Source organism: Colossoma macropomum, unplaced genomic scaffold, assembly GCF_904425465.1.
Source record: "Colossoma macropomum unplaced genomic scaffold, Colossoma_macropomum, whole genome shotgun sequence".
NCBI classification, from domain to species: domain Eukaryota; kingdom Metazoa; phylum Chordata; class Actinopteri; order Characiformes; family Serrasalmidae; genus Colossoma; species Colossoma macropomum.
In genome coordinates, this window is record NW_023494807.1 from 28,940,731 (window position 1) to 28,964,539 (window position 23,809).

Genomic DNA, 23,809 nt, shown 5'->3' on the forward strand with positions numbered 1-23,809 from the left:
CACAGTGTACTTTCAACTAATACCTGCACAGATTGTTAAAAATATGATGGATGTTTAAATTAAACTTTGTCTTTTGTGTGGTTTGGCTGGTTTCCACTGTGTGCTCTCCAGCGTTTCTTCTGAAATGAAGGGTATTAATATGGAGCTTGTCCTCCTTTGCTGCAGTAACAGCTTCTACTCTTTTGGGAAGGCTTTACACTAGATGTTGGAACATTGCTGTGAGGATTTGATTGAGCATTAGTGAGGTCAGGTACTGATGTTGGATGATCAGTTCTGGATCTCCAACTCAACCCAGAGGTATTGGATGGAGCTCCGTCACTCCAGAGAACACAGTTCCACTGCTCCACAGCCCAATGCTGGGGGCTTTATACCCCTCTAGCCCACGCTTGGCTTTGGGCATGATGACCTTAGGCTCATGTGCGGCTGCTTCTCTACAAAGGTTATACAAGCTGTGAGCACAGCTGAACACCTGTGTCAGCAATGAGTGAATAATGAGCTGAATTCACTCATTACAAAGGGTGTAGGTGTCCTTTAGTAATGAAAGCAATTTGCATTATCAGCTTATTTTAAAGGGGAATTGCACCAATCTTTCAAATAATTCTGCGTAATAAAATCATTGAGATGTAAAGAAAGTCATTCAGAGTGGTTCGGTGTGAAATGCTCTGTTCTAGAAAAACGTACCGAGTCAGAATTATTCACAGTGGTGGTGATAGGAACCAGACATCCACCTCTAAAAGCTCCCTCACAGAAAGTTATTATATAAAATTGTTTTCAATACGCTTTCTGACGCCTGAGACATTGTATTATGATAGTTTTGAGAAGATTTTGGCCTAAAACATCTTTCGGGGTACTTGGAGGGTGTTGTCAAGCAAAATAGTCCCCAAAGAAAAGTTATTTTTTAGATTGTCTGCTATTTTACCATCATCAACATTACTTATAAAAGCTCAGAAGACTCGTCTAGGTTCACTGGTGGTTTTGAACAGTAAATAAAATGGCTATATTTGTGTTGTTGTCATGGCAACCCGGGTTCCTATCACCACCACTGTAAAGAAATCTGAGTCTCTACAATCAACCATTTCACACCAAACCACTCTGAATGACTGTTTACATCTTAACCACTGAATTATGCAGAAAATTTTGAAAAGTTGATGGAATTCCCCTTCAGGCAATAATAATTATAAAGCTTAGGTGGAGTTAAGCATTGCACATGTCTTGCTTCCCATTTCCTATGTGTATAATTATTGTTTTTATTTAAAATAAGATATTTATGCAACTTAATCCTTTAACTATTAAAATTAACAAGTGTCAGTCAAATCATACAAAAAATGAAATATAAGGCTTAAACTGAATTGAGTTGGATAAACTTTATTCATCCCTGAAGAAGCATAAATAAAAAGAGGAAAAAAGTCATTTTAAACAATAATTTTATATTGTTTAATGTAATGTTTTGTATAATGTTTAATATTCTGTGCCTGTATTATTTGAAATTGTGTGACAAAACTTTTTATAACTAATGTATTATGAATAATAATTAAATCCATGTTTATGCTGTGTGTTGTATGTGTTCTCTTGTCACTGTCAGACCTTCAACAGCACCAACATCACTAAGCAGTGTCCTGGGGCTCAGTGTCTGTTTGCGTTTTACGGCGGTGAGAGCGTGTATCATCGCTACATCTTCATCCTGCAGCTCAGTAACCTGCTGGTCTTCCTCTGGCTGGTGAACTTCACCATCGCTCTGGAACAGTGTACCATCGCTGGAGCTTTCGCCTCCTATTACTGGGCCAAGAGGAAACCAGCGGACATCCCGCCCTGTCCCGTCTTCTCTTCTTTCACCCGCACCATACGGTTTGGAGCTTTTTAAAGTGCCCATATCACAGAAATCAGAATTTTCGTTTTTGAAACAAGAGTCTAATGCGCTATGTAAATATTGGTAACGCTTTATTTAGAGTGGTCCTTTGTAGATTATCAGTAACACATCAACAACATATCAGTGAGGTAGCAGGAGTGAAGCAAATATTTTGTAGATGTTCTGTTGATAAATTACTTACATTAAGTAGATGTATTGTTAATATGTTACTTCCATTACGCAAAACCTAACCTTACCAACCTTACCCAACAAATAACCCTCACCCTGGCCCTAATCCTAACCTTAACCTCAACCCAAAACCTAATCCTAACCCTCACCCTGGCCCTAATCCTAAACCTAACCTTAACCTTAACCCAAAACCTAATCCTAACCCTCACCCTGGCCCTAATCCTAAACCTAACCTTAACCTTAACCCAAAACCTAATCCTAACCCTCACCCTGGCCCTAATCCTAAACCTAACATTAACCTCAACCCAAAACCTAATCCTAACCCTCCTATGTTTTTGACATGTTACTGAGAGTCTGTTGAGTGTTTGTTTCATTTAAAAAGATCCCTCAAAATAAAGTGTCACCAAATATTGTTTTGAAACATACCATTCACTTGTCATTCCATACAGTCTCTACATGGAAACCAGGCTGCAAAAACAGCCCATTTTCAATCCCTCACAACTATGTTGTATACAGTTGTATCATATATGCAGAAGTTTGAGCACCCCATACAAAATGGCATAGTTTGTTGATTTTTAAAATGAAAATAAGTAAACACAGCCTCTACAGCAAACTATTTTTAAAATCAGTGTTTTTTCTGCAAATGTTAATGCGCAACTTGATTTGCTTCAAAAATAGTAAATGTGCGAAAAATTGGACACCCTACTAAATCAGTATTACCATCACAGCTTTGTAGCCAGATAGTTCTTCAGTTCTTGTTTAATTTTCACCCAGTTTTCCTTGCAGAACGCTTCTATTTTTGTGATATTCTTGGGATGTCTTGCAAGTTTAAGATCTACCCACAGATTTTCAATTTAAATCAGGGGACTGTGAGGGCCATTCCAAAAGCTTCAGCATGCATTTCTTGAAGTAGTTCATGGTGGATTTTGAGGCATGTTTAGGATCATTGTCCTGTTTTAGAAGCCTTTTTCAGCTTCAGTTTCTTGACTAACTGTGCCACATTTGCTTCCAGAATTTGCTGATATTTAATAGAATCCATTCCTCTGTCTACCCATGCAGTCTTTCCACTGGCTGCCACACAGCCACAAAGCATAACAGATCCACCCTCATGCTTGACAGTTGCCAAGGTGTTCTTTTCATCAAGTGCTGCAGCCGAAGAGTCCCATTTTACAGGTGACCACAGCCAAAGAGTTCCATTTTTTCTTCATCAGTGTCACGACCCGGTCTCAACGTAAAAAAAAAAGAGAGAGGCTCCTGAGTGGTGCAACCGTCTAAGCGTTGGCCCTGTCATCAGGAGATCGTGAGTTCAATCCCTGGTGATGCTACAGCCATCCGTAGCCGGTAGTCCAAGAGAGCACAATTGGCCTTGCTCTCTCTGGGTGGTAGGATGGCCCCTCCTTCTCCCCCCATCACTTAACGCGATGCTAGTCAGCGCAGGCGTCTGTTAGCTGACGTAACAGATCTGGCGGTTGACGCTTTCCTCCGAGCGCGTTCGGCTGTCCCAGTGGCGATGTGTGAGCAGCAGTTCGAAAAGAAGCGATGGCGCTTCACAGGTCTCGAAGGAAGCCTGTACTGCCTTCACCCTCCTAGCGTTGATAGTATCGTGTGATTGGGGGAGTCCTAACTAGCAGGTGGAATTGCCGACAACTAGATTGGGGAGATACTTGGGTTAAAATAAAAAAAAATAAATAAATAAAGCGAGACCTCCGTGCCCTCCCGGTTCCCCAGCTCACACATATGACCAGTTTTGCAATAATAACAAATTGGTTTTATTTTCCTCGAGAGTTCAAGGCTTTAGGCTGAGTTTTCTCTTTCAAGAATGAGAATAAATGGAACAGGTAAGAGAAAAATAACGAACAAAACAAAGCTGACTTAGATTTTGGGAAATTTAACTTACCTAACAAACAAACAAAAGAAAAGCAAATACGATTTCTAACCTAACATCCTAACTACAGCAAACCAGGCAACAAAACTCACCCTTTCTCCCCAGTAAGAGAGATTATATACAAGAGCTTTGTCTCTGAGTGGCCACATTAGCTCAGTGTTTACAGTATACTTTCACTGAGCTCAGTGTTTACAATATACTTCAGTGAAAGTGCTACAACATGGACACAGTTCTATAGAAGAAGCTCTTTCAAATGACTGGTCAGGGAACCGGGGATGCAACGGAAGCCTCACCAGAAGTAAAGCACCGCTTTTTCTCCTGTACATCTCCCTTTTATAAGCGGCTCCCCCTGGTGGTGGCGTTGTGCATCTCCCCACTGTTCTGCAATCAGTACTGAAGAAGACACTACACAAAAAATCATTTTGACCTATAGGGCAAAGCAGTCAGTCCACAGTACTTGTTCTCAAAATGCCTCTGGCTTATCTTGATGCTATTTTGCATACTTTCAGACGTTGACTGTTGTGATGAGGTTGAAGGTAAGGTTTCCTTCTGATGATCTTTCTATGCAGATCATGTTTGTGCACACAGTGCTGCACAGTAGAACGGTGCACCACCACTCCTGTGTCAGCCTGCAGGTCCTTCACTGTCATATGGGGGTTTTGCTTTGCATTTCTGACCAGCATACAAGCAGCAGATCTGAGAGTTATTGGTCTTCTAGATCTCACCTCAGCTTCCATAGTTCCCCTTAACTGCCATTTCTTAAAGAAGACATTTCAGATAGTGGACATTGTGAGCTAAATGTGTTTTTCATATCTTTTTTGAGCCTTCCCTGCTGTGTAAGCATGAGTCAACATCATTTTAGAGGAGTTCAAGGTTGTTTGCACAAGGTTTGAAGAGCCAGAGAATTTGTTACAAAATCTTGATCTGCCGAAACATTTTCTGACCAGGCCCAGCATCAGGGGGTCATTTAGTGTGGCAATGCACCACTAGCCAATCAGCAGCGGCTAAACCCCACATTTTATGTACTTTTATAGTGGCAGGCAGCCACACAGCAAAGTGAAAGTAGACTGTCTGTGTGCTGTCCTGTCAGCTGTTAACATAGCAGGATTTGCATGCATCACTTTGTATTGGCTGCATTTTAGGTAGACACTGTATGTTGTGGGATGATACATCGGCAGACAGTGTAAGATAATAAAAGGTAAAGTAACTGTTTATGAACATTTGCAGAAAAAAAATTAAAACAGTTTGCTACAGACGTTGCATCTACTTCTTTTCACATCAAAAAAAAATGTCTGGCCGGGGTGCTCAAACTTTTGCTTACAATTGTATCATACAAGAAAATTGCTGTAGCATAAAATGACACAAATTGTGCTAAAATACTGATAACGCAGAAGGTGTGTTGTTGATTAGCAGATTTTGGTGTCATTTTTTAAGGTTTGTGAATGTTTAAGATTAGTTTATTAACAGTTATTAATAGGGCTATAACCACTTTCACAAATCTTTAAAAAGCAGTTATAACATGTAAATAAAAAGGGCAACAGTGACCTGTTTCGTGGCAAATAGTGAGCCCACATTCATCAATTAATTTATATATTATAACTGCTTATTAAAGATTTGTGAAAGTGATTAGAACTTAATTAATAATCATTTATAAACTAATTTTAAAGCATTTCACAAAACCCTAAAAAAGGTTTAAAATCAATTTACTAATTGTTATTGATTAAGTCATAACCACTTTCACAAATCTTTAATAAGCAGTCATCACACATAAATAAAAAGGGCATCAGTGACCTGCTTGCTTGCCAAATAGTGAGCCCACATTCAGCTTTTTATTTATAACTGCTTATCAATGATTTTTTACAATCTCATTAAAAGCTGTTCATAAACTAATTATAAGCCATTAATAATCCCTTCATAAGGGTAGTCTTATTGTAAAGTGCTCTGTGTCCTGCCCGCAGGTATCACACAGGGTCTCTTGCCTTTGGGTCACTGATCTTAGCGTTTGTCCAGCTCATCCGGATCGTCCTTGAATACCTGGACCACAAACTCAAAGGTATGAGGTTTTTAGAGAACACTGAAGATCTAAACGTGGCTTTATGGCAGGTTATTGTTTTAATCACTGGAGAAAATGTGATCACCAGTGGTCACAGCTGGCCACAGAAGTCCTCTGTCTGTTGCTTGTTATGATATCAGTGTCAGCTGTGGTGTCGTTCTGTGTGTTTGTGTCCAGGAGCTCACAACGTTATTGCCCGGTTCCTGCTCTGCTGTCTGAAGTGCTGCTTCTGGTGCCTGGAGCGCTTCATTCGCTTCATGAACAGAAACGCCTACATCATGGTGAGAACCAGCCGATAATCCTGCATTAAAGCGATAGTTTCGCCGCAAATATAGTCGATTAGCCGCGACACGTTTGGTGTGTAAAGTTTGCTTCTTTAGTTTTACACTGAAGCTACGAGGCTAATGTACACTCTTAAAATGATGGTTCTTCAAGGGTTCTTTAGTACGAAGAAAATGGATATATATAGAACCATGAACAAGAAGCATTTGCATGATTAAAGGGTTCTTTGCCTGGTGACATCGTTCTTCATATTGATGGAGAATGTACTGTAAATGGCTCTATACAGAACCTTTTTGAAAAGGGTTCTATATAGCACCAAAAATTGGACTCTTTATATAACCATATAAAACATGCAAAGAACCCTTTAATCATGCAGAGGGTTCTTTGAGTGTCCATGGTTCTATATAGAACCATTTTCTTTACTAAAGAACCCTTGAAGAATCACAGTGTAGTCAGTCAGTCGAGACACGTTTGTTGTGTAAAGTTTGCTTCCTTAGTTTTACACTTGAGCTACGAGGCTAATGTACACTCTTAAAATGATGGTTCTTCAAGGGTTCTTTAGTAAAGAAAATGTTTCTATAAAGAACCATGAACACTCAAAGAACGCTTTGCATGATAAATTGGTTCTTTGCATGGTGAAATTGTTCTTTTGATTGATGGAAATTGTAGGTAGTTCCACATAGAATCTTTTTGAAAAGGGTTCTATACAGCACCCACAAGGGTGTTCTATTGTTACGACTTCAAGGCTGTAACAATAGAAGAACACTTTTTGGTGCTATATAGTACTCTTTTCAAAAAGGCTCTATATAGAACCATATAAAACATGCAAAGAACCACTACACTGAAGCTACAAGGCTAATGTACACTCTTAAAAAGATGGTTCTTCAAGGGTTCTTAGTAAAGAAAATAGCTTTATATAAAACCATTAATTCTCAAAGAACCCTTTACATGATTAAAGCGTTTTTTTTGCATGGTGAAATGGTTCTTCAGATTGATGGAGAATGTACTGTAGATAGAACCTTTTTGAAAAGGGTTCTATATAGCACCCAAAAGCGTTCTTCTATTGTTATGATGTCAAGCCTGTAACAATAGAAGAACACTTTTTGGTGCTACATAGAACACTTTTCAAAAAGGCTCTATATAGAACCTTATAAAACATGCAAAGAATCCTTTAATCTGATTACATTATTTTTCATATTGATGGAGAATGTATTGTAAATGGCTCTATATAGAACCTTTTTGAAAAGGGTTCTATAAGGCACCAAAAAGTGGTGCTATGTATAACATTTTTCAAAAGACTCTATATAGAACCATATAAAACATGCAAAGAACAGCCATGTTTATGATTTATATAGAAACATTTTCTTTACTAAAGAACCCTCAAAGAACCATCTCTTTTTAAGTGTGTAGCTAACAAGTAATAGAAGCCTATACCCCACCAATTAGCACTGTGCAAGTCTAAATCATCACACGCTTCCCTCGAACTTCTGTCTTCAGTATCTCTAATAGACTTGCTTGGTTTCTGACTCTGTATGACCCTCTGTGATCTATAAACATGGACTAAACGACGTCACAGAGCTTAAAACAGTAGGAGCACCTTAAAGGGCCCGTATCATAGAAAACTGAATTGTGCTCCCTTTTATGAGGTTGATGTACACGCTTAAAAATGATGGTTCTTCAAGGGTTCTTTAGTAAAGAAAAGGGTTCTACAACGCTGTTTCCAAAAAGGTTGGGACGCTGTTTGAGAATGTAAATAAAAACAGAATGCAACAATATGCAAATCATGTAAACCATATTTTTAAAGGAAAAGACTCCAAAGACAAATGTTGAAATTGAGAAATTTGTATTATTTTTTGAAAAATATGTGCCCATTTTGAACATGTTCCAAAAAAGTTGGGACGGGGGCCTGTTTACCACTGTGTTTCATCACCTCTTCTTTTATCAACACTCTGTAAGCGTTTGGGGACTGAGGAGACACTGCTGTAGTCTTGAAAGTAAAATGTTTTCCCGTTCTTGTTCGATACAGGATTTCTGCTGCTCAACAGTTCGGGGTCTCCTTTGTCATATTTTTTATTTCATAATGAGCCAATTTTTTCAGTGGTGACAGGTCTGGACTGCAGGCAGGTCAGTTTAGCACCTGGACTCTTTTGATACGGAGCAATGCTGTTGTAATATGTGCAGAATGTGGTTTGACAGTGTCTTGCTGAAATAATCAAGGCCTTCCCTGAAAAAGACGTTGTCTGGACGGCAGCATATGTTACCAAAACATATCGTTCAGCATTAATGGTGCTTTCACAGATGTGCATGTCACCCATGCCATGTGCATTAATGCCCCCCTATACCATCATGAATACTGGCTTTTGAACTGTGCACTGATAAGCTGAGTGGTCTTTAGCCCAGAGGACACAGTGTCCATGATTTCCATAAAGAATTTCAAATGTTGATTCATTGGACCACAGGACACTTTTCCACTTCCCCTCAGTCCATTTTAAATGAGCTCAGGCCCAGAGAAGGTGGCAGCATTTCTGGATCCTGTTTATATTTGGTTTCTTCTTTGCATTTAGAATTTTAACTTGCATTTGTGGATGCAGTGACGAACTGTTTTCACAGACAGTGGTTTTCAGAAGTGTTTCTGAGCCCATGCAGTGATTTCCCTTACAGAGTTAGTCTTTTGTTGCCCCCGTCCCAACTTTTTTGGAACATGTTGTTGGCGTCAAATTCAAAATGGGCATATGTTTTTCAAAAAACAATAAAATGTCTCAGTTTCAACATGTGATTTGTTGTCTTTGTATAATTTTCAATGAAATATAGGATTTAAATAATTTGCACATCATTGCATTTTGTTTTTATTTACATTTTGCACAGCATCCAAACTTTTTTGGAAATGGGGTTGTATATAGCGCCAAAAAGGATTATTACAAGTTTGACATTGTAACAATAGAAGAACCCTTTTCAAATTATACATACAAAATATATATACAAAAAAATATACATGTACATCAACACAGTCCATCAAACTCTTTCACAATGCAAAGAACTCTTTGAGTGTCCATGGTTCTACACAGAACCATTTTCTTTACTAAAGAACCCTTGAAGAACCATCATTTATAAGAGTGTAGTTTGTCAAGATTGTTAAAGTTTCAAAATGTTCTGTTCACTCGGTCACTGCAGTCCACATATGGAAACTCAGCTGCAAAAAACAGACTATTTTGATTTCACTGTTTTTGTGATGTCAGAAAAACCAATGCATTTACATTTCAGCCTACAGCAGTTTAGCTCCGCCCACTCACACTGACGTTATAGGGAGTGTTTCATCCTGGACTGTTTTCTGAATGAGGTGCAATAAAAGCCTTTAAAGTTTGGTCTGCAGAAGCTTCCATCACTTGTTAGCTACTTTAGCCTGGTAACTTCAGAGCAAAACTAAAGAGGCAAACTTAAGACACCAAACAGGTCTCGACTGATCGACTACATATGGGGTAAAGGGGGAGATTATTGTCTAATCACATGATGACATAACAAGTGCTCATCAAACAAACAGCAATGCACTCTTGTTTGTGTCTAGATCGCAATCTATGGGAAGAATTTCTGCACGTCAGCGCGGGAAGCGTTCTTTTTGCTGATGAGGAACGTAGTGAGGTGAGGATGGGCTAGAATTCTGCTAGTGAATGTCTGTTGTTCGGCCACAGCCTCATTCTCAGTTCCTCTCTTTCACCACAGGGTGGCAGTGTTGGACAAAGTCACAGACTTTCTGCTGTTCTTAGGGAAGCTCTTGGTCGCGGGAAGTGTGGGTGAGTCTTTTTATTGATTTCACTGCTCTTCTGGCGTTTGTAGGGTCATGGCTGTGTGCCTTAAACCTTCTAAACGGTAGTGTCACCTGAACAATGGAGCAAGTGGAACGTGTGCATCCCAATTCATTAGAAGCAGAGCAAACTTACGCTTTTGTTCCTCAACTGTTTTATTCAAATATTTTTGCATCATTTTATAAACTATCCTTAAAACAAAAGCGTCACTTGAGAAGGACTTATGTTTTTCAAATCACAGAATAATTACTTATTGTCCCAGGATGTTAAGGATTTTGACTGATTCTGTTGAAATACTGTCTAAATTTTCTCCAAACTTTGTTAAAATTCTAATTTATTAAAATTTAAAATTTACAAGTCATTATTAATGATAATTCATTATTATTTATACATACACATATTCATATGCAAATGTTTGCACACCCCTAATCACATGACATTTTTGTTGTCTTTCTGAGTAAAAATATGTTAAAGGGGAACTCCACCAATTTTCAGAAATTCTACAGAGAGCACACTGAATGGCATTTTTTGGCAATTTTAGTGCACAATTTCTACTTGTTTGTTGGGTTCAACATAAAAAACTTTTGTAGCCATATTATATGTTTGTTTTTTTTATCCCCAATGTATTAAATTCAGCAAATAAACAGTAGTTGTGTATTAATATGTGCAGATGTATATTCTCTGTAGAGGGAGGATGTGTTAACTTATTTAATCAACAAAAATCGTCATATGACCGGGTACCCAAACTTTTACATACAACTGCATGTTTGAAATTTCACTGCTAAGATTTCATTATTGCTTCATTGCACTTGTATTTGAGCTGCTACTGCTTTACTTCACACTGCACTACCCACATCCACCACAAGGGTGCCAGTAAAGCGACACAATGCTGTGTCTTCTGTAGTTGAGCAGTAAATCAACGGTGTTTTGCAGGTGTCGTTGCCTTCTTTTTCTTCACACACAAGATACCCATCATTCAGGAGGAAGTTCCGGTCTTGAATAATTACTGGGTGCCTCTGTTGGTAAGGAAACCGTTTTCATGGTTTTCTTTCTTATTCCCACTTGGTTCCGTCACTTTCGGTTGACCGTGCTGCTTCTCTCTTTGACAGACAGTTGTATTCGGGTCCTACTTGATTGCACACGGCTTCTTCAGCGTCTATGCAATGTGTGTGGACACCCTGTTCCTTTGCTTCTGTAAGTACGTTCTCACTGTCGCTGTACGTTAATGATTTGACTCAGACTGAGTAGTATTCTTCTGTAAGCACTCCAAGCACAAAACGAAAGAGATACAACGTACATTCCCTGGCCACTTTATTAGAAACCCCAACCTTGTAGCTCCACCTTGCCGGTCCACCACCCAAATAATGTCAGCAGTGGTCCTATGGTGGTCTCATCCCACTGATGGACAGGTTAGAGAGGTGCTGATGGATGCTGCAGCAGCAGACGGGCTACAAACCTACAAAGTGCACCTATACGGTAGGTGTTTCTGATAAAATGGCCAACAAGAGTAGGTACAAAGTAGGTGAACATAATAAACTGACAAGAAAAGTCATAGATCACCCTTCATTTATTTCCTTTCCAGTCAAAACATTTCTGAGTCGGAAAACACACTTAACAGAAACTTACACAGAAGCTTTAACAACTAACTATCATTTCTTCAGTGTTTAGTGAGTCACTCTACCTTTAATACAGCTTCCATTCTTTTTAGTAGAGTCGTTTTCAAAGAAATCTGCAGACACACCTCCAAAGTTCAGTCTTAGAAGTTGGTTTTGAAGTAATCAAACACATTCAGTGGTGTTGAGGTCTGGACTCTGGGGTGGTCAGTCCATTGTTCAGCTTCTTTGTTTGATGTGTCCGTCTCCTTTTCTCAGTGAGGTTCTTCTTGAACAGCTACACATCCTTTCAGACCCACAGCGCTGAGTTGTCTTCTCACAGTGGAAGGATGGACAGAAACACCTGTGGATGTTTCAGATCTGAAGCAGCTTGATTTTCTCCTCTCTCTCAGAGATGAAAGCTTTAAGTGCTGTTTATCTGATGGGGGCAGTTTAGGTGTCTACCAGGTCTTCCAGGTGGTTGTCAGGAGCCCCATTTTCTCTGTTTCTTTAGTTTTTAATCAGTTTTCGAACTCAGTAATCTCCTCTGAAATATCCCCTTTAGCCATTTCAGATGAACATGAGAGAGAAACGTGTGAGGCAGCTGAGGTGAGTTTGGGTAGGTGCTTTGTTAGTGAATGTTAGCGTCTCTTTGAAGGGGAGCACGATGTCAGGGGAGTCTTTTGTTGAGAGGTGTAGAATTTTCAAACCCTTCTTTCTTTAGAAGCAGGACCAGGAGGCCAGCCTTGCCTCTGTAGCACTGATCTTTATTTCTTCGTGGTGCGCACGATTCAGAGATGGCAAGCTGACCTGCTCGACATAGAAAATGGCCATGTTTATATAGGCTGGCTTAGGCACATTGTTGCCTGGACCTTTGCCAAATTAGGTACGGAAGCAACTGCTGTTCTTAACATACAGAGATGGACAGCCAGGGATAACTGTTCACAATGTCCTCCCAGGTACAGCTCACATAAAACATACACAGATCACATATATATCATAACACATAATACTGAACATAAAATTACACATAAAACATATAATACAGCAGATCCCTCACTGGACACAGTAACTCAGTTTTAAGATTGGATAGATGGAGGAATTAAAGTGGCAGCAGGTGCACAAAAGTAAGTACTGATAGATCTGACATACTTAGTGTTGGGCTTTGTGTAATTTTCTGTAATTATGTGTTTCCTGTTTTTTTAACTCTGAAAACTGAACAATTTGTACTTAAAGCTGCACTATGTAAATTTGCTGAAAGAAATGTCATTACTGAGTGAGGAGAATAAGAACAGGCTAAAATATGGTGAGTGTGCGCTGCTGTGAGTCGCCCTGTAAAGCCTGAAATAATCATTTAAAAGTCAGAGGCGAGGAGTTTTTCACACCACGTCGTACGTCTTTATGTATTAACGTCACACAAAGGCTCAAAAAGAAGGTCCAGCTCGATGTTTAGGTCTCAAATGGTCTCAAAATCAACATCATACTGATGAAGATGTGATGACAATAGTAGATAATTCACTCACATCCTCGGAAGACGTGTCCCTCACCAAGTTTAGACTGAGTTTGAGTTCTCTTTCAACTCGCTCCCAATCATCAGATTCATGCTCGGGGAAGGGGACCGAAGCACAACCCACGCTATAAAATGTTCTGCTGCATATTGTGTGCAATTACACATTTCCACCAGAGAGGTCTCCAAATCCCCAAATTTTACATAGTGCAGCTTTAATGGCTGTTTTGACTGGAAATTAAATTAAATGAGAGGCTGTTCTTTTGACTTTTGTACTGTACTCTACATAGAGTGCTGGATTTTGCATCAGACTGTTGTTCCCTAGCAGCCCAAAGCATCTTGCACTTCTTTCCACAGCTTAATACTGACATATCTGATCTGTGACTGACATTAATCCAACCTCGCCAAAGCTTTTGCATTGACTTTCACATTCACTTGTCATTTCACTAACTTCACTCTGCTTGTCTCTGCTCCGCTGCACGCTGGATCCAGGTGAGGATCTGGAGAGAAACGACGGCACTCAGGCGAAGCCATTCCTCATGTCCCCCGGCCTGCACAGAATCCTGGGAGGAGTCGAGCAGAGCCCCAAAAAGTCGAGAGTGTAGCCGCCTGACCCCAAAAAAAAGACTAAAAACTCACCACTGATGGAATAGCTTTACTCATCGTTGATACTTAGCATGCTTTAACTTATCTCGTGGCTGTTACGGACTACGGCCTCTCCAGACTGTACTGTACCAAGACTCAAATGCACTAAAACTGTGAGAAACAGGAGATTTCTGCTTCCGTCAGACAAAAGACTGAAGGTGCTATGCACTGTAAACCCCACACCAGGCAGGACTTTGGCCTTTCTGACTCTGACTCCGCCCCACTTTCTAACTCTCTGCCTCTTTCTGCTGCTGACTGCTGCTGCCTTATCCTAACGCTTCTGGAGCAGTGACATCACCGCAGGTCGTTCACGGGAACTGCGGCGGCAAAGGCAACCGGAGATCTCCAGTGGCGAGATTTTCAATCAGAGGTAGAAATGTTTGATGGAGGAAAATGGACCAGTGTAAAGTGTCACGAATGATCTGTTGTGATTATTTAAACGCCAACCTGATGTGCGCAGTATTCGTTTATGGTAATATAGTGTCTCATGCAGTGATGGAGCAAAGCTGGTCTGTAGACTACAGCAACAAAAACACTCAGATAACAGTGATAAAGAAGCACTGCAGCATTTTTCAAACTAATCTCTATCTGCTCATACGGTCGATTTCCACAGACAGTGACTTCAGTCTGATTTTCTGTACTTAGAATAGAACAGAAAACACATTGGCTTAATATTTAATAATAGAAGTCAATGGGCAGTTGCTCAATTCTGCGAATAAAACATTTGAAATAACATGAATTGAAAACAGCTCTGAAAATGCAGGTATTAACATGAGACAGACTGAGAGAATGTCTCATCAAAGCTGTTCTTATGATGGCTTATGCAATGTTCAGATACTGGGAAAACACAGTTCTGGTAACAAATTATCGCAATTTCTTCACTCTGGACAACTAGTCCATCTCTGAAAGAACAATTATACAAATTAAAGCTCACTTTAAAAACATCTGACTGAATAATTCATGAATGTTCTACAAAAATATATATCACTGTTGTCAGAACAAAACTCTCAATCTCCAAAATGGTAACTTTACAGGAGAAGGAAAAAACCTACTTGACTTTTAATGTAAGTCAATGGAACCAGACTTTTTTTCCAAGTAATTTTGGGTCATTTATTTTGGTCTATTCATCATGAAATTTACATACAATGTAAAGAACAACATGCATTTTCAAATCATGTCAAAAACTGAAAAATGACAAAAATACAGATTTGAGGTTCTGTTCCGACAGCAGCGATATTTTACATAAACCTTTAAGGACAGTATTCAGTAACTGCCCATTGGGTTCCATTATATAAGTGAGCTTTGAGTCAGTTGGTTGTCTGTTCTTTTCTAAGCACAGGAAAATGCATCAAATTCGCTGTGACTGCACAATACAGATACGACAGATAGAGATTAGGTTTAAAAATGCTGGAGAGTTCCTTTAAAGCACTGCTACCAGTGGGTTACATGGTGGTGTTTTCAGGTAGAATGGAACAAGAGGTGCCCAATTCCAGGAAAAATTCCCATTACACAAATGTCAGGTATCAGGACGTCATCATCAAGCATGTAAACAATATTTACAACAATATTACACTGTGATTTGCAACATGGATGTGAAAGGAAAGGTTTGACGAGGAAACAAATTTACACAACAATCTACTTTTCCCAAATGTGGTCATTCGGTCAAGACATGTTTGGTGTCCAAGTTTTCCTTCTTTAGTTTTAGTGCTGGAGCTACGAGGCTAATGCGGCTAATAAACACTAGAAATCAATAGTCACCCAAACTATTTCCCGCAAATGCAGCCTAAAAGCTTCTCTTGGTTGTAAACAAACAGCAGTTGGCTAAAGTGGCTGCTTGTGTCGTTCAGCTCCACAGTACGAAGCACTGCTGGTGACATCCTGTATAAATAAAAATAATATGTGGCCACAGCTTATTAATGTGTGGGGAATGAGATCCTAATGCGAGGCCACAACTTAGTAAGGAGTGGGAATGAGATAACTGAATCGTGGCCATGACTTAGTAACGCATGGGAACGAGATTCTAATGCGTGGCCATGACTTAGTAAGGCGTGGGAACGAGATAATTGAGTCGTGCTCATGACTTAGTCAGGCATGGGAACGAGATCCTAATGCGTGGCCATGACTTAGTAAGGTGTGGGAACAAGATAATTGAGTCGTGCTCATGACTTAGTCAGGCATGGGAATGAGATCCTAATGTGTGGCCATGACTTAGCAAGGTGTGGGAACGGGATAATTGAGTCATGGCCATGACTTGGTAAGGCATGGGAACGGGATCCTAATGCGTGGCCATGACTTAGTAAGGTGTGGGAATGAGATAATTGAGTAATGGCCATGACTTAGTAAGGCATGGGAACGGGATCCTAATGCATGTCCATGACTTAGTAAGGCGTGGGAATGAGATAACTGAATCGTGGTCATGACTTAGTAAGGCATGGGAACAAGATCCTAATGCGTGGCCATGACTTAGCAAGATGTGGGAACGAGATCATGCCTTATTAAGCTGTGGCCAAGCTTAATAATCTCATTCCCACACCTTACTAAGTTGTGGCCACACATTAGGATTTTGTTCCCATGCCTTACTAAGTTGTGGCCATGACTTAATTTTCTTGTTCCCATGCCTTACTAAGTCATGGCCATGCATTATTTTTATTTATACGGGGCATCACCAGCAGGGCTCCGTACCCCAGTGAGGTTTTGTTCGTTTTATAGCTCACAGTAAGTCGTACTGTCTCCTAAAACACAATCAGCAAGTCTGAGTGACCTTAATGACGAGCTGGACGTGGTTTCAGCAGGTTGAGAGTCAGCATTACAGAAAAGATTTTGGGTGACTATTGACTTCTAGTGTTTGTTAGCAACAACCTTAGCCTTATAGCTCCAGCGCTAAAGTAAAGAAGCAGCATTTGGACACCAAGCATGTCTTAGCTCAGGGATGTCCACTAAGGGACAGTGTGGTTGCAGGTTTTCATTGCAGCAAAGCAGGAGCTCACCTGGTCAGTTGTTTGAAGACTGAAACCAACTGATTTAACCAGTATAATCAGATGAGCACCAGCATTTTTGGAATGAAAACCTGCAGCCACACCAGCCCCTTGTGGATAAGACTGGACACCCCTGTCTTAGCTGACTGACCACATGTGCAAAACGTGAATCAGACTTTTTGCTGGGAAATACTCTGTATGTCCAAAAGTTTATAGACACCTGCTCATCCAGAGTTCCTTCTGAAGTCACTGGGATTAATATAGAGTTTGTCCACTTTTGCTGCAATAACAGTTTCTACTGTTCTGGGAAGGCTTTACACTAGATGTTGGAACATTGCTGTGAGGATTTGATTGAGTGTTAGTGAGGTCAGGTACTGATGTTGGATGGTCAGTTCTGGATCACTCCAGCTCATCCCAAAGGTTCTGGATGGAGCTCCATCACTCCAGAGGAACACAGTTCCTCTGCTCCACAGCCCAACACTGGGGGACTTTATACCCCTCTAGCCCACGCTTGGCATTGGGCATGGTGACCTTAGGCTCATGTACAACTTCTCCAGAGTGTCCCATTCTATTGGCAGTGCTTTATGGAGATTATACACTGCAGAAAATGAAGTGAAAACATCTTAAAAGCAGACAATATATCTGATATATCTCATTATGAGATTGTATAGGCAAATTATAAGATTATTTAGCCTTATTCTAGACATTTTTTACTTGTTTTAAGTCATTTCATTTAGTAAAAGTGTCTTATTCCATTGGCAGTTCGCTTTGCTTAGTTTGAGAAATAATGCAGATAATTTTGCTTATTTAAAGAAATCGTGCTTGAAACCAGTAAAATGATCTGCCAATGGAAAAAGACAGTTTCCTAAGACAAATTACTTGAAACAAGTAAAAATTGTCTAGAAATAAGTTAAATAGTCTTATAATATTAAAAAGATAGTAAAAGATCTATAGTAGTTCTGAAGGATTTTAAGTCTTGGTTGCTACAATGGAAAGTTAAAGCGTATCAGTCTGGACTTTATAACCCAAAAGATGACCAAATTAGTTCCATACTTCAAAAGTCATCAATCCAGAGAGAGTCCCACTATGCGCATACTATAAATGAAGTGTTTACAGTAGAATTTTAAAGTCAGTCTAGCATATCATCACTGTTGTGACAAAACCTTGTATCTTTAAAATGGTCATTTTACAGGAGGGGAAAAATGTTTGAGTAGAGATTAATAGAACAAGATCTTTTCCAGGTTATTTTGGATCATTTCTGTTGCTCCAATTGTCATGAAATTTTAATATACTGTAAAGGGCAGCAGGTATTTTCAAATTCTGGGAAAATATTTCACTGGTGTTGCTAGTTTTGGTGCGCACTGTGCAGCTGTATTACACACAAAAATACAAATACTAAATTAGGACTTGGAGTTTCCAGAGTTCCTGTATCAAATCCCTTGAATGAGGATTATCACAAAAAAGGGAAAAAACAATGAGGACAAAAATTGTATTAATTCATATTTTTAGGCCTTTTTGGTGAAAAAAAGTGAGATGATGTCAAGTCACCTGCCTTCGGTACTTTACACCTGATTTTTTAGTTAATTTTGCACAGCTCAGATCAGTTGAGAGAGAAATGCATAAACTGTGTTATTTGTCTTCCAAATCAGACCAAAGTGACTTTTTAATGACCAATTGGCACCAATGGCATTTTACATGTGTCTGAATTAGATCCCAATGAAAAAACATATGCACCTGATAGCTTTTTGCAGGTTGGCTCTCTTTTACAGCTGTAAACATTGTTTTATCTAAGAGATTAGTACGGTACATTGTAGACAGAGTCATGTATATAAGTGACACATATATGGTTTTTGTTTAGGGAGGCTTATTGAGCATTATGGGTTCTATATATTAAGGGTACTGTATGTATTTCATGGTTTAAAGGTAAACTGCAGTGTTTTTCAGCCTAATCTCTATCTGCTGCGTCTGGACCGTACAGTCAGTTACCACAACTTCACTCAAAGCACACTTAAAGGGGAACAAAATTACTTAATCATTCGGTGGTTTAGATGTAAACAAAATCATTCAGAGTGGTTCGGTGTGAAATGCGCCTTTCTTGAAATTTAGTCAGAATTGTTCACCATTATAGTACAAGGAACCAGACATCCCAAGCATTTAATGGCTCTAAAAGCTACATCCCATTAAGTTTGTACACGAAATGGGTCTGAATGCATTGCTTGATACCTGAGACATGGATTTCAGGATTTCTGGTAATGGCAACTGAAAAAGAATGCACTGTACTCTATTTTCTCCATTCATTTTTGCATCCTGATACAGTGCAGTTCACCAGCACTCTGAACAATCACCCAGAATGGTGCCACTGTGGTCTATCGTAGCTCCTCTGATGAATAACGTTACTCACTCAAAAGGCGTGCAGGGCAGAGAGGTACTTGCAGGGCGTTGTAAGGAAAAAAATAGTTTTAGCACTATTTTACGATTATCAGTGCAACATATAAAACCCATTAAAAGACACATTTAAGCTCACTGGTCATTTTTGATAGCAAATGGTGATATTTGTGTTGTTGACATAATGACGTCTGGTTCCTAGTACTACAATGGTGAACCATTTTGACTCGGTAAACTTCTCTAGAAAGGCACATTTCACACCAAACCACTCTGAATGATTTTATTTACATCTAGACCGTTGAAGGATTCCGTAATTTTTCAAAATCAGTGGAGTTCCCCTATAAAATAGAAGCCAGTACAGGTCAGCGCCAGCCCACCAACTTCTATTATAAGTGTGCTTTGAGTGAAGCTGTATTTTACAAGGTGAGTGAAGCTGTATTTTACAAGGATTCAGTAATTTTGCCAAATCAGTGGAGTTCCCCTTTAAAATAGAAGCCAGTACAGGTCAGCGCCAGCCTACTGACCTCTATTATAAGTGCTTTGAGTGAAGCTGTTTGTTGTTTTACTAAATACAGGAGAAGCACTGATATTATTGTTTGTGGTAATCGACTGTATGTATGCTTCAGATTGCACAGACAGAGATTAGGCTGGAAAAACACTGCAGTTTACCTTTAAAGTAGTGTATTCCTGAAGTTTACTGCTACGAAGGGCTTTCAGATATTTTTCCACCCCCGTTTTGTTAAACGTCCCAGAGTTTTCCCAAAACTGCGTACACTGTAGAAGCCACACTTCAGGACTGGAAGGCTGTCCAGCATGATACGTCAGTCCAGCAGAATTATCCCCATCACAACGTCTCACTTTTCCTCCGTCTCAGAAAGTGGAGAGCTGGTGGTACGCATAGCTTTTTCCTCAGAGCTTGAGAAATTCTGGCCGATGCTGAGAATCATTTGGAACTAGGATGGGAAAATATGTTGCACGCACAGAAACACTTAGGAAATCATTTCTTCTACAAGGATGTCAAAGCCATTTTGGTTCATTTGTACAGGGGGGTGTAGGTTTTAAGTGCTACAGTTTTTAAATGTTGGATAAATCCTTTTTTGTATGTTTTGGGGACGGGTGTTTAATGTATTTGTACCTTTTGTACTGAAAAAAGGAAATAAAAATGTGATTTTTGATTTTTGAATGAAACTAATGTCCAAACATTCTCTGAAATTACATTACTCATAACCTGTATTTTACAAGTATAAATATAATGTCTAACATATATGGCATTATTAAGCTCCTTTACAGCTACAGAGCTACAGCAACACATGCAATTATTTTTTAAATATTTTTTTGGAAAAGTGAAAAGCATGTGTGTGTATGTATTTATATAGCGCTGCTGTCTGAAGAAAACCTTGTATCTCCAAAATGGTAACTTTACAGGAGAAGGAAAAGACATACTTTACTTTTAATGTAAGTCAATGGAACCAGATTTTCTTCCAAGTCATTTTGGGTCGTTTCTTTTGGCCCATTCATCATGAAATTTACACACAATGTAAAGAGCAACAGGCATTTTCAAATTATGTCAAAAACTGAAAAACGTCATATATATATATATATATATATATATATATGACAAGTGAAAACATCTTAAATCCACTTTCTCTGTTATAAGAATACTGCCAGATAATTTTGCTTGTTTCAAACATTATTTAACGAAGCAAAATTATCTGCATGACTTCTCAAAACAAGTAAAAACTTTTTCCAGGTAAAACTCAAAGGGCCCAAATCTGAGATTTTTTTCAGATTTTATTTTTTCCCTAAATAATGCTTTTGTGGTTTTATGGACCAAAAATAGTCATAATTTATTTAAATTATTTTTTTTTTTTTACCTCTCTGGCAGTTTTTGTTAATGTGCCTTGAAGACTGATGCATGTTAATGAGGTCTGTCCTGTACAGAAACCCTCCTAATGACCTCAGTGTGAGTGGGCAGGGCTAAACTGCTGTAGGCTGAATAGGTGGATATACTGTATCTAAAGAAGTTGGTCTTTGTGACATCACAAAAATAATGAATTAAAAACTGGCTGTTGATGTTCAGACATAGAGCTAGTGAAACAGTGGTGATCTGTGATATGGGCCCTTTAAAACAAGTAAAAAAAGAGAAGTAAATTGAATGTTTTTTTTATATTCTAACAGTAATTTCAGTGAAACTGACTAGTTTAAGTAGATTTAACAGTTTTTGGCAGCGTTTGCTTTTGACTTTCAGGTTGGTAAATGCTGAAAGGAGCAATACAGTGTATTCTTCTATTTTGTGGTTCTGCAAAAGAGAATGTGCACAAACCAATATGTAAACTGACCAGTATGAGACAACATACAGCAACTTCACATTTTGATGCCTATTAAAATTGGAATTGAAAATTTATCAAATTGCAAAACACTATCAAACTTGGTATTTTGCAAACATAATTGACATATTTAGATAATAACAGTTCACACAACTGAAACTTAAAGGCAACAAGAATAGTGAGCTGCAGTGTTTCTAATGGAAACTGCTCAGCCAGTTCACAGACTTTTTAGAAGCGGCTCCATTAACAGATTTAAAGCATTTAAAAAAAGGACCTAAACTGCCACTTGTTTCTGGTTTCTGTAGCTTTGGACCTGGAGAAGAATGACGGCTCAGCGGCTCGGCCGTTTTACACAAGCAGCTCACTGAGGAGGATCCTGAGGAAACGCCGCAGGCCGAGGGGCAAATAAACCAAACCATTCACACCAGACACTAGAGGGCGCCAGCAGTTAAAAAAAAAGCACCCAGCAAATCAACAAACCTGCCAGCAGCAGCACTTTCAGGACATGTATCTGACTTTACCATCTAATATCCTACTGTAAACCTCAAAACACTTCATCTGAGCACTGCATTCACATGAAATGGAAAGAACACCAAAAGCTGATGCTGTCCTGCAGGGGAATTCCACCATACACCGATCAGGCATAACATTATGCCCTTGTTTCTACGCTCATTGTCCATTTAACCAGCTCCACTTACTATATAGGTGCACTTTGTAGTTCTACAATTACAGACTGTAGTCCATCTGTTTCTCTGTATACTTTGTTGGGTGGTGGATCATTCTCAGCACTGCAGTAACACTGACGTGGTGGTGGTGTGTTAATGTGTGTTGCGCTGGTCTGAGTGGATCAGACACAGCAGTGCTGCTGGAGTTTTTGAACACCTCAGTGTCACTGCTGGACTGAGAATAGTCCACAAACCAAAAATATCAAGACAACAGTGTCCTGTGGGCAGCGTCCGGTGACCACTGATGAAGGACTAGAGGAAGACCAACACAAACTGTGCAGCAGCAGATGAGCTATCGTCTCTGACTTTACATCTACAAGGTGGACTGACAAGGTAGGAGTGTCTAATAGAGTGGACAGTGAGTGGTCAGTGTTTAAAAACTCCAGCAGCACTGCTGTGTCTGATCCACTCAGACCAGCGCAACACACACTAACACACCACCACCACGTCAGTGTTACTGCAGTGCTGAGAATGATCCACCACCCAAATAGTACCTGCTCTGTGAGGGTCCATGGGGGTCCTGACCACTGAAGAACAGGGTAAAAGGGGGCTAACAAAGTATGCAGAGAAACAGATGGACTACAGTCTGTAACTGTAGAACTACAAAGTGCACCTATATAGTAAGTGGAGCTGATAAAATGGACAATGAGCGTAGAAACAAGGAGGTGGTCATAATGTTATGCCTCTGCACAATTAAGTTGCTGAGATGTAAACAGAATCATTCAGGGTGGTTTGATGTTAAATTCTCCCCTCAAGACAAACTTAAGTCACTGTGGTGGTGATCGGAACCAGACAACATCTAATGACTTTTAAAGCTCCCTCACAAAGTTATTACACAAAATAGTTATAATCGTTGAGATGGAATTCATGACTATTTTACCATCAACATTCCACATAAAAGCTCTGAAGTCATCTGTAGGTTTGCTGGTGGTTTTGGATAGTAAATAGTCTATATTTGTGTTGTAGTCATGGCGACCCCTGGTTCCTATCACCACCACTGTAAAGAAATCTGAGTCTCTACTATTAACTATCCTCATCCAATATCCTAACTACTCCTCATCAAACCACTCTGAATCACTGTTTACATCTCGGTGACTATTCTGCAGAAACTTTGAAAAATAGCGGGAAAAACAATTCCCCTTTAATTTGACTGCATTCAACACCCTCTTTTGTCTGCTATCAGTTTTAAAGTTAACAATTTCCAGTCAAAACTCATCACTGCTAACTTGTAATTGGCACCCGCAAATAACTTAACAGCTCTTGTAATAAGTTACAGCTAAGTGAGCATCAATACAGCATGTTAACCTGCTGCTACAAGAGCGAACATGAACTCCAACAGACTGACACTCCTCTCACACTAGACCATTTGTGTTCAGCCCTCAATAGCAATTTAATAAACAATCTTTCTATTACGCAAAGACATTTGTGAACACGTATCCAGCGTTTAAACTAGTTTATCAAACCCAGCATGAATTTAAATGAATCTCCCACCAGACACAGCCAAAAAAGGTTCACTTGCACAATGAAATGGAGCAGTTACTCAACACAGCCCTGTAGGCATCAGCAATTATGTTTTTATTGGCTTTTCTTCAGCTTCC

The 23,809-nt window shown here is 39.4% G+C and overlaps 1 protein-coding gene across 1 annotated transcript in view; it reads left to right on the plus strand.

Annotated features, from left to right (window-relative positions):
• Nucleotides 1-13,759, plus strand: part of slc44a5a (solute carrier family 44 member 5a) — a 52,824-nt gene extending 39,065 nt beyond the window's left edge. The window contains exons 13-20 of the mRNA XM_036556055.1: nt 1,583-1,845; nt 5,879-5,973; nt 6,151-6,254; nt 9,818-9,891; nt 9,973-10,043; nt 10,989-11,077; nt 11,165-11,249; nt 13,647-13,759. Coding sequence (XP_036411948.1) covers nt 1,583-1,845; nt 5,879-5,973; nt 6,151-6,254; nt 9,818-9,891; nt 9,973-10,043; nt 10,989-11,077; nt 11,165-11,249; nt 13,647-13,759 — 894 coding nt within the window. The remainder of the gene's footprint in view (nt 1-1,582; nt 1,846-5,878; nt 5,974-6,150; nt 6,255-9,817; nt 9,892-9,972; nt 10,044-10,988; nt 11,078-11,164; nt 11,250-13,646) is intronic.
• The last annotated feature ends 10,050 nt before the right edge of the window (nt 13,760-23,809 follow it).